The sequence below is a fragment of the Panthera uncia genome, chromosome C2 (genome assembly GCF_023721935.1).
Source record: "Panthera uncia isolate 11264 chromosome C2, Puncia_PCG_1.0, whole genome shotgun sequence".
NCBI lineage: Eukaryota > Metazoa > Chordata > Mammalia > Carnivora > Felidae > Panthera > Panthera uncia.
This window is the reverse complement of record NC_064810.1, coordinates 106,458,311-106,470,404: the sequence shown is the minus strand read 5'-3', so window position 1 is coordinate 106,470,404 and position 12,094 is coordinate 106,458,311. Positions and strand designations below refer to the sequence as shown.

The 12,094-nt window shown below is 36.4% G+C and overlaps 1 protein-coding gene across 3 annotated transcripts in view; it reads left to right on the top strand.

Annotated features, from left to right (window-relative positions):
- GMPS (guanine monophosphate synthase) overlaps window positions 1-12,094 on the top strand; it is a 78,996-nt gene that overhangs the window by 50,465 nt on the left and 16,437 nt on the right. For all 3 annotated transcript variants that reach the window (XM_049628661.1, XM_049628662.1, XM_049628663.1), the window contains exons 8-12: window positions 2,562-2,713; window positions 3,189-3,362; window positions 5,655-5,760; window positions 8,137-8,252; window positions 10,398-10,523. In XM_049628661.1, the coding sequence (XP_049484618.1) occupies window positions 2,562-2,713; window positions 3,189-3,362; window positions 5,655-5,760; window positions 8,137-8,252; window positions 10,398-10,523 (674 nt within the window). The remainder of the gene's footprint in view (window positions 1-2,561; window positions 2,714-3,188; window positions 3,363-5,654; window positions 5,761-8,136; window positions 8,253-10,397; window positions 10,524-12,094) is intronic.

Below are 12,094 nucleotides of genomic sequence, written 5' to 3'. Positions count from 1 at the left end.
CATGAACCGTGAGATCATGACCTGAACCGAAGTCATATGCTTAACTGAGCCACCAGACACCCCTAAACTTCTTAGGTTTTAACTGCATTTATGTTTGTAGCTATCTTTAATACTTTTTTTTGTTTTTAATGATTATTTTCAAGAGAGAGTGAGTGAACATGAGCAGAAGAAGGACAGAGAGAGGGAGAGGGCCTGAAGCAGGCCCCAGGCTCCACGCTGTCAGCACAGAGCCCAGTGTGGGGCTCAAATCCATGAACTGTGAGATCATGACCTGAGCTGAAGTCAGAGGCTTAACAGCTGAGCCACCCAGGCGCCCATATCTTTAATACTTTTTAAAAACAGGGTGTAATCAGTAGTTACATTGAAATCAAGTCCATACTTTAATGATACAAACGATGCATATTATTGAATTAGTTGGAATTGATGCCAGAAGGTTGACTGTAAAATGAAGACTTGTCGTTAAACACGAAGTGAAGACGAGTCTATTTCTTTCTCTTTTGAAGCTTCACTAAAATAACATTACAGGCATAAAACAAATATAATGCCACAGGACATAGGAATAGGGGAGGTGATAGCAGTCTAATGGTGTAACAAAATGTTGGAAAGTGGAAAGCAGATGGATAATGTGGATTTTCTCTGATAAGCTAATGGCCCTTGACCAGGATGCCTCACTAGCCAAGCTTTTTCCAAAATCCTGGAATGGATCCTAGGAGTGTCTTTACGTATTTCTATATTGTTGTGAAAGATACAAGTAAGATATTGTAATAAATTGTAGTTAATTCATTTTGTTTTTCCACCATAACTTGAGCTTTGTTTCGTGGTGTTGAAGTGACTGCAGGCATTTTGGGATTAGGCTAAGAAAAAGTTGAGTTGGGGACACATTTAGTTTGGGTTTAGTGGCATATATGTGATTTGTAATCATTTCTGTGTGTAGTTTGTGTTAACCATCCTAATATTAACTTGTGATTTAAAAAAAAAACCAAAAACCTTGTGGTTATTCATTCTTTTTCTTTAAAAAAAATTTTTTTTTTTTTAACATTTACTTGTTTTTGAGAGAGAGATAGAGCATAAGCTGGGGAGGGGCAGACAGAGAGGGAGACACAGAATCTGAAGCAGGCTCTGAGCTGTCAGCACAGACTCTGAAGCGGGGCTCGAACCCATGAACTGTGAGATCATGACCTGAGCTGAAGTCATACATTGAACCGACTGAGCCACCCAGGTGCTCCTCATTCTTTTTCTTGAAGGGAGCCTCCAAGTTGTAAAAGTTTTATCCTCACAAAAACTTGCATCTGTCCCTGGTAACTGATATAGTAGAATGGAGGACTCTCAAACTTTGGTGGGAGGGGTGTTAAGGGGAGGAAGGTAACAAAGTTGAGACTTGTGGGGAGGCTCAGGGTTGACTTCCCAGTGTGGTGTGGTTCTTTGGGTGATCCTAAAACCAATTGGTTGAATACCTGAGAAGGAGATCCTTTTCCTTAACGCAGGAATAAACTGCTTCTATCCCTCCACATCATAAGACTAGATTTACTCTCGACAGAGGCTAAATAAAAGACACTCTGGATTTGGGCATATCAATACCAGGCATACTTGAGGGTAGAAATAAGATTCTACAGTAGAAACAGTAAGATTAAGCAAAAATCTGTGTACTGAATGGCTACTCCCTCTCCTTGCCACTTTCTGTGTTCCATTATCAGAGCGCTGATAGGCAGGAGATTTAGGGTGTCTATTCTGGGGTAATTGACCAGTTTAAGAGAAAGAGCTACAAATTCAGGGCTGTATCCCAGTGAAATGACCAGCTGTATTTCGGTGAAACTCACCAGTTGTTCAGCCTTTCTGCCAAGTAGAGATCTTAGTCAATTTTTAAGTATCTTGCTCTTTAAAAATAAAAGGACAGGGGCGCCTGGGTGGCTTGGTTGGTTAAGTGTCCGACTTCGGCTCAGGTCATGATCTCACGGTCCGTGAGTTCGAGCCCCGCATCGGGCTCTGTGCTGACAGCTCAGAGCCTGGAGCCTGTTTCAGATTCTGTGTCTCCCTCTCTCTCTGCCCCTCCCCTGTTCATGCTCTGTCTCTCTCTGTCTCAAAAATAAATAAACGTTAAAAAAAAATTAATTAAAAAATAAAAATAAAAGGGCAGCCAGAGATTGCTACATATATGTTGATAAACATCATTTTTTCAAGAGACTAGTTAATTCAGTGTGCAATTCTGAGGACTTTGACCCTTCTATATGAACCACTGCTTTCAATTCCCTTGGGGCTATGCTTCTTCCTTTAGCTTTTCCTTATTGCTCTGGTGGGGCATTGAATACAGGGAAAGCAGCCACCATAATTTATAATGTCATGACCTTGGATTATTAAATGCCACAGGATTCTCAAAAGAACAAAATATAATGAGTGCCTATGTCTGGACACTGTTAATCGTGGTTTGTTGGTAGTTCTGTAATATGTAGGCAAGGTAAGTGGTGATCAAAAGATCCACCTAGGTTTTCTTTCCGTGGTTTGACCTGTTATTTATGGTTTTTAAAAATGTTCTATTTTAAAATGTGCTTCTCCCTCTCCTTCAGTGATAAATGCTGCTCATTCCTTCTACAATGGAACAACAACTCTACCAATATCAGATGAAGATAGAACTCCACGAAAAAGAATTAGCAAAACGTTAAATATGACTACAAGTCCTGAAGAGAAAAGAAAAATTATTGGAGATACTTTTGTTAAGGTACCTTTTTGATATCCACATTGTATGCTATTTTTGATGTGAATTTTACTGTTTGTTTCCTTGTTATATCAAATAACCAAGTTTACTACCTAATTTTAATTCTTTTTTTGGTTAAGAATTTTAGTGTATGTTGCTATTATACTGATTGGTAGAAACTATTTTATGTTTTAAAAACCATGTTTACTTATGTTGCCAGTCTATTGTTTTAACTATTTAAGAATAGATATTTTCAGTTGATGTTAGACTTCAGTTCTTTGGATATTTCAATGGCTACTTTTCAGGCTTTGAATGTTTGCATACCTTTTTGAATCTCTAAAGCATATGTTCTTAATTTACTTCTGGGAGTTGGTGCAGATTTTATCTCTTGGTCAGGATTGTAAAAGGACTGAGAAATTTTGCTGACAGTATAAAAAAGACTGCTATCTTTTTAAAAGATTTGTCTCCTAAAAGGCCGTTTTACTCCTCTTGGTTATAGATTGCCAATGAAGTGATTGGAGAAATGAACCTGAAACCAGAGGAGGTTTTCCTCGCCCAAGGTACTTTACGGCCTGATTTAATTGAAAGTGCTTCCCTTGTTGCAAGTGGCAAAGCTGAACTCATCAAAACCCATCACAATGACACAGAGCTTATCAGAAAGTTGAGAGAAGAGGTAAAAGCTTGTGAGAACTTTAACATAAAGCCTTTCTCCCTCTCGCTCATCCCTCCCTGAATCATTTTTAATTGTACAGTTCAGTAATGTTAAGTATATTTGCATTGTTATGAGACAGAGCTCCATAACGTTTTCATCTTGTAAAACTGAAACTTTATATACCCACTGAACAACAGCTACCCTCCTTTTCTTCTTCCCAACACCTGGTAATCACCATTCTACTACTTTAGATACTCCATATAAGTGAAATCATATAGTATTTGTCTTTGTGACTGGCTTATTTCATTTAGCTTAGGTCCTCAGGGTTCATCCATATTGTAGCATGTGACAGGATTGCCTTCCTTTTTAAGGCTAAATAATATTTTTTTGTATGTGTACACATTTTGTTCATTTATCTGTCAGTGGACATTTGGGTTGCTTCCACTTTTGCCTATTGTGAATTGTGTTGTTATGAACATGAATTGGCAAATATCTCTTGGAGACCCTGTATTTTGATTCTTGGAGATCAGTATTTTTGGCTGTATACAAGAAAGGCTGGATCATGGTAGCTCTATTTTTTTTTAAGGTGTTATTTTTAAGTAATCTCCATGCCAACACGGGGCTTAAACTTCTAACCCTAAGATCGAGTTGCATGCTCTACTAAGTGAGCCAGCTAGGTGTCCCATTATAGTTCTTTTTTTAATTTTTAAAAGGAACTTCTTAATATTTCCATGGCAATTAAACCATATTCTAGTCCACCAGCAATGCACAAGTGTTGCTGTTTGTCCACACTTTACCAACAATTGTTACTCCCCCCCCCCCTTTTTTTTTTTTTTTGGTAATTCACACTCATTAGGATGGCTATTATCTGTCTTTATGCATCTTAGTGGATGTGAAGTGGTATCTGTGATTTTGACTTGCATTTCCTTAATAACTAATGATGTTGATCATGCTTTTACATGCTTATTAGCCATTTGTGTATCTTCTTAGAAATATCCAGATCTTCTGCACATTTATAAAAAAGTTTATTGATTTATTTTTATTTTTAAAACTTTTTAAAATTTATTTATTCGTTTTGAGAGAGAGTGACCAGGGAAGGGGCAGAGAGAGAATCCCAAGCTGACAGCACAGAGCCCAGTGTGGTGCTTGACTTATGAACTGTGAGATCATGACCTGAGCTGAAATTAAGAGTTGGATGTTTAACTAATTGAGTCACACAGCCGCCCCAAAAGTTTATTTATTTTTGAGACAGAGAGAAAGAGAGTGCACACATGAACGTGAGTAAGGGAGGGGCAGAGAGAGAATCCCAAGTAGGGCTCCGTCTCACAAACCATGAGATCATGACCTGAGCTTAAATCAAGAGTCAGATGCTTAACAGGTGCTCCCAGATCTTTTGCACATTTTTAATTGGTTTGTCTTTTTATTATTGAATTGTAAGTGTTCTTTATGTATTCTAATTATAGATCCTTTATCAAGTATGATTAGGTTGTCTTTTCACTTGATAGTATCATTTGGAGAGCTTTAATTTTGAAACACTAGTATGGTATTTTTGTTTTTAATTAAAATTGGTTTTTTTAATGTTTATTTATTCTTGAAAGATAAAGACAGAGTGTGAGCAAGGGAGAGGCAGAGAGAGAGAGGGAGACACAGAATCTGAAGCAGGCTCCAGGCTGTCAGTAGCACAGAGCTTGATGTGGGGTTTGATCTCACAAACCGTGAGATCATGACCTGAGCTGAAGTCGGATGCCTAACCAACTGAGCCACCCAGGCGCCCATTTTTTTTTTTTTTTTTTAATGTTTGTTTATTTTTGAGAGAGAGAGAGACAGAGCGTGAGCAGGGGAGGGGCAGAAAGAGAGGGAGACACAGAATCTGAAGCAGGCCCCAGGCCCTGAGCTGTCAGTACAGCGCCTGATGCGGGGCTCGAACTCAAAAACTATGGGATCATGACCTGAGCCGAAGTTGGATGCTTAACCGACTGAGCCACCCAGAAGCCCCTAGTATGGTATTTTCTAATTGTCTTGTGTTCTAATGAGAACTAGATCAGAGATGGTGGTTAGGACTGCTCTGATTTATTTATATTTGAAAGGTTTATGTTTGAAATGTGTTTCAAAGAGAAATATGAGGGTCAGTAAAAATATTTGCCTAATTTCTTATAAACATATGGGAGGAGATATACTTTAAAATACGAAATTTTAAAGAATGGTATTTTAATCTAAGGTAAAAGACAATAGGAGAGGCCAATAATTTGTCACTCTTTATTTTCCATGTCATTTTGTTACTAATTTGTATTAATTGGCTTTCTGCCTCTGTAGGGAAAAGTAATAGAACCTCTGAAAGATTTTCATAAAGATGAAGTAAGAATTTTAGGCAGAGAACTTGGACTTCCAGAAGAGTTAGTTTCCAGGCATCCATTTCCAGGTAAGGAAAAAAAAAAAAAAAAGAATTGCTCGATTTGCCGTTATACCTTCATGTTGAAGAAAAATCAATTCAGACGATTTTGAAATAATTTTTTATCTCACGGAATATGTAACTTTAGAGAAAGGAAAGGGTGGGTAGGGAATAAAATTCTTCTTAGTATCTATTATATATACTTCATTTTCTTACATAATCATTTTCCATTGTATTTGTGTATATATTACACCAGCCCAGTGAGTCTGGCCTATGATGTTGCCATCAGATGAGAAAAACAAGGCATAGAGATATTTTTTTTTTTTTTAATTTTTTTTCAACGTTTTTTATTTATTTTTGGGACAGAGAGAGACAGAGCATGAACGGGGGAGGGGCAGAGAGAGAGGGAGACACAGAATCGGAAACAGGCTCCAGGCTCCGAGCCATCAGCCCAGAGCCTGACGCGGGGCTCGAACTCACAGACTGCGAGATCGTGACCTGGCTGAAGTCGGACGCTTAACCGACTGCGCCACCCAGTCGCCCCTAGAGATATTTTAATAACATTGCCACACAAGAGCTGGGATTTATATGTTATTTCTGCTATACCATGATGTATCCCATGGAAGACCAGGTTAAAATGTGGTTCTCTGAAATCCTAAATCCTATGGTTAAATTGTCTGAATGGATGAATTACTTCTTTGCATAGTGCTGTATGTAACTAATTCGTGAACAACAACAAAAAAAGTACTTTGTTTAATCATGTGCTGCTGTCATATAGAAAAATAACTAATTAGAGGTGGTATTGGTTTAAATTTAGGACTGAGAGTCTTAAACTGTTTTTGTTATAAGTTCTTGAGCTTGGGTAAGTCTTGTACCTCAGTTTCTGGCTCTTTGTAATAGTTATTAGGTGATGATTTTCAAGAATGGCCTAATTAAATTTAAAAAACACAGTAAAGGTTAACATTTCTGAAATACTAGTATGTGCCAGGCATTCTGCTAAATAATTTACACAAACTGTCTCATTTGATCCTCACAATAGAAACTACCATTATTCTCTTTTATAGATGAGGAAATTTTAGGGGCAGAGCCCAATTTGCCAAAAGTTAACACAGATTAGGTATGGAGCTGGGATTCTAGCCCCGATGGCTTCACCTCACAGTTTGTACTCTTAAATGCCATATTGGTTCCATAAACAATGTTACAGAGTTATAACTCATTCGGTAATTAGTGTTGTTTGTGTCTATAAACTTCAAATCTAGGAATTCAGGATGTTTAATTCCTAACCTGTGTGTTGGCAAAGGATTGTGTATGAATGTAATGGAGGCCAAGTGGTCCTGTGTCCTTGGGCATCATTGCATTAGATTCACTTGACTTTTTTAAATTTAAGTTTATTTTATTTATTTTTGAAAACACACAAGCAAGTGGCAGAAAGAGAGGGAGAGAGAGAATCCCAAACAGGCTCCTTGCTGATAGCACAGAGCCTGATGCGGAATTTGAACCCATGAACTGTGAGATCATGAACTGAGATGAAGAGTTGGGTGCTTAACTAACTGAGCCACCCAGACACCGTATAGATTCACTTGACTTTTAAAAATCTATTTTATATATTGGATTTTTTTTATTATGTTAGATTTCTTTAGTAGAAAATATTGTGCTGCTTTAAAAAAAAATTAGGCATACTACTTACCTTAAATAAGCTGTTGATTCTACAGATGAAGAATGAAACAGGAATTAATGGAACATGGCTAAGGTTTTGTCTATAATCAGGCATCTCAAGGGATGCCTTTTCTGTTCTTACAATATAGAAGCAGAATCCATTTTTCTTAGATCTATGCATACCTTATGTTTTTATCCTTTTTAAGTATTTGATGAAAGAGAAATGCCAGTTCACATTTTTGGAGTTAAACAGTCTGTTGTACTTTTTTTTTTTTTTAAACAGCATACTCTTCTTCCTAAAATTAGATTAGTAGTTGAATCTGGGTGGTGAATAATAAGGTGGTTCATTATACGGTACTCTTTACTTTTGTATGTTTAAAAATTCTTTTAATAAGTTTAAAAAAGATTGGCACATATATTGTGATTTAAAAAACTTTCAGTGGAGAATACTGTGGCAATACATGGACTATCAAAAATAGATAAAAATCCTTGATGTAAAGGAGATGTAAAGAGAACTAAAGCGTTCTAAAAAATGATGAGTTGGATGGGAAATTAATAGTCACATTTGAAATTAAACACTTCAAAAAACTTACTGTAGTTATGTCCATTATAATTCAGTAAAGTTGGAAACAATGGTCAATGGATTTTAATTTTTGGAAGGATTTTTATATTAGAAACTGATACTTTTGTATTACATTTTAATATAAATGTAAAATTTATATTAAATACCATTGTTACTATTCTCTTTAGGTCCTGGCTTGGCAATCAGAGTAATATGTGCTGAAGAACCTTATATTTGTAAGGACTTTCCTGAAACCAACAATATTTTGAAAATAGTAGCTGATTTTTCTGCAAGTGTTAAGAAGGTAATAATTTGCACTGAGTTTATATATTGTAGGTGTTTTAAGTAGACACAGCTAATCAGTATAAGGAATTGGATGGATTCTTGCAGTAGTAGTTTCATTTTTTGGAAATTCAGAGTAATTTAACATGTTAAGTGACTCTAAAGAAAATACTCTCTAGAGACTTTCAAATGCAGACTTTTCAGCCATACAACAGATTAGATAGCTTGAATCCTTAAAAATGCTAGATATGAAAGGGTGTTTAAAAATATTCTATATTTAGTATAAGAAAATAAGGAAAAACATTTTAACTCGAAAGTGAAGATGAGTCTCCCAGTCCTTCTGTAGATTCGATGCCTGAATTCATAATCTGTGTGGTCTGAAAAACTGCAGGCCAAGAATTTCAGTTTAAAGTGAAGCTTGATTGCTCATGCATCCAGGTGTCAGGCTTAGCAGTGTAAATTCTCTTTGCAGTGTCTTCAACCAGCCCTTAAAAGATTTCTGCATATAGAGTTCCAATATATATGAACTTAAAATTTTAAAAATTGCAAAATATGTATAGAAGTGAGGCAGCATGAATGAGAGCTAGTGGAAAAAACTGTCAGAACAAGACTCTCAAACCCTATTCAGATACTGGTGTTCGTAGATAGTGTAAAATATGTAGAATTAAAAGAAGCAAAGAATAATAAGGTATATGATAAATGACTGGGCAGCTTTGAAAAAAAGTAAGTTCTAAGAATGAAAACAACTCAAACTAAAAACAGCTAAAGAAAGAAGTAATGAACTCCAAGGTAGATGCTAAGAGATTGTCCAGAAATTAGAGTATCAAAGAGAAAATATGGATAGAAGAGGTTAAAATAGAATGAGAAGGTCAACTTTAACATATGTCCAAGAGGAGATAATAGACAAAAGTATTTGAATTCTTCCACACTGGTGGAAGACACCATGCCTCAGATTCAGGAAACGTAACACATCTCAATTAGAATAATGGGAAGAAAAATTGATACCAAGTAGGCATATCTAGCAAAATAGCAGTCTGCCAAAGACAAAGCAGCTGCAGAGAAAAGATTGATTGCCCTTCAAAGGAAAGACTTACACTGAAAGTAATGGTAACAGCAAGAAGATTTCAAAGTGCCAAGAGAGAATAATTGTGAATAGTGAACAGATGAGCTGTCTTGTAAGAACTAGGGCAAAATAAAGACATTTTTAGATAAACAGAATTTACTATTAACAATCGTTACTTAAGGAACTAAAGGCAGTGCTACTCAACCTGAAATAAACACGGGCTGTATAATAAAAATGATCTCTGATTTTTGTTATTTGTTTAAAAACATTATAACAGTATACATGTAAAATAGCATATAAGCCACAGGGATTGGAATTAAAGCATTCAAAGATGCTTGCATTGTTTGCTAGGAGGACAGAGAGATTGATTCTCTTCTGTTAAGTATCCATGCTAACACTTAAGGGGAACTGCTAAAAGAATAAAAATATGGGAGTTAACTTCAAAACCAGTAGAAGGGGGGGAAAAAAAAGACCAGTAGAAGGGATTAAATGAGGTGGGAGAAAGTTTAGAAAAATGTAAGAAAGGAGAAAGAAACCCAGAAACTGGGACAAAAAGAAACTGCTAAATAAAATGGTAGAATGAAATCCAACCATGTTTTTAACCCACAATTAATTAAAAGGACTAATATCTCTAGTTATGATATAGATTGTCAAACTAGATTGAGAAGTAAAATCTAATTATAGTCTGTTTACTTAGAGATAGAAGGAGTGAAAGTAAAAAAGTGAAGGAGCATATATACCAGGCAAATACACCAAAAAAAGGAAGTGGGTGGAGATACATTAATTTTAGACAAAAGTAACTATGGTAAAGAGTTTTAATATAAGGAAAAGGTTTGAGTCACATGAGGTGTGGCCCTCGCTGATGATGAAGATTAAATCCTCAAAATATATAAGCTGTATTTCTTACCCTGATGCTTAAGATTTTACAGCCCTGGCCCTTAGGAGTGAAATTCTGATATACCACGTAACACACAAGTCAAAGAGAAATATCAAATAGGATCTATTGCTGTAAACCAGTAAGTGTAGATACATAAGAGAGTAATAGATACCAAAAGAATACCTCATTTCTTGAAACCTTAAGAAATATCTGTTTGGTTTTCTCAGCCACATACACTGTTACAAAGAGTCAAAGCTTGTACATCAGAAGAGGATCAGGAGAAGCTGATGCAAATTACAAGTTTGCATTCATTGAATGCCTTCCTGCTGCCAATTAAAACTGTAGGTGTGCAGGTGAGTTGTGTGGATTCACTGATCTGTGACAGAACTTTCTGCAGTTTGTTCTTTCCATTGATACTGAAATAGGAATGACTTAGGAAAATGAAATACGAAAGTATATATATCAGATTTAGAAATGTAAAAAGGTGATATTTTATAAAATGTAGAGTAAATGAGGTTATAGGAACTAAAAATTAAGGCTGAGATTTTGCATTTTGGAACATCTGCCATCTCTAACCAAAAGTTAAAATTCAAACAGTGATTTGCTATAGAGTTGGCTTACTTGCTTCTGCCTTGAAGGGCAGGTAACAGGAAGTCATGTCGTCTTGTATGCCTCTTGGTGTGGAAATGTACTTTGGCTTTAGAAGTCTTTAAGTGCAAGAAGGCTCCCAGATGAGCATTTACACTATTTAGGTCTTGCTCTCAGCTTGTGTATTCCTTAAACGAATGCTCTCCACCTCTTCAACACGTTCTGTCTTAGCTTTGATCATGTACAGCTAATGTTTTTATATTTATTGTTCTGTCTTTCTAATTGTAAAAGCGTAGAAGGATAATATAGTTTTCACTTTTTTTTAATGATGTATGTATGTATGTATGTATGTATGTATGTATGTATGTATGTGAGAGCGAGCAAGCCAGGGGAGAGGCAGAGAGAGAGGGAGAGAGCAAGAATTCCAAGCAGTCTCCATCCACACTGTTGGCACAGAGCCTGACTTAGGCCAGCTGTCAGCTGTCAGCACAGAGCCCGATGTAGGTCCTGAATTCACAAACCGCGAGATCGTGATATGAGCTGAAGTCGGACGTTTAACCAGGTGCCCCTACAGATTCATTTTGAAATTTGTTTTGATAATTCAGGCAGCTATTGCCCTACTATTAAAAAAACCCAGAAAAACAGACAAGTTATTTGATTTGTAAAAGTTTTTCCAGTCCAAGTAGATCTCTTACAGAGAATTTTCATCTCTGTATACTAACTCCTGCTAGGCAGGAAGGTGAATTGAATTAGTTCCCTACTCCTGTTTTTAGATAGGTATTATAGATAATGTTAGATGAATAGATGTTTGAGGCAATTTGTTGGGTGAATTCTTTTTTTTTTTTTTTTTTTTTAACGTTTTATTTATTTTTTGAGACAGGGAGAGACAGAGCATGACCAGGGGAGGGTCAGAGAGAGGGAGACACAGAATCTGAAACAGGCTCCAGGCTCTGAGCTGTCAGCACAGAGCCTGACGCGGGGCTCGAACTCACGGACCGCGAGATCATGACCTGAGCTGAAGTCGGCCGCTTAACCGACTGAGCCACCCAGGGGCCCCAGATGAGTTCTTTTTAAAAATGAAGCTTATTCCAGTTCCCCTACTTTTTCCATCAAAATAAAGGTTTCTTTTGTTGTTTGATATCTTACTTTATTTTAGTCTTTTATGCTTTTGAAGGTGAGACCCTTGGAAAACTAGATAAAAATCATAATTCATGGTTAGTACAGCAATGAAGTTTATTTTCTAAATACCAAAATGAACCATACTTGTAAAAAAACAAAAAAGGTCAAAATGCAGTACATTAGTAATTTTCCCTCCTCCTGTTCTCTAGTTGCATCT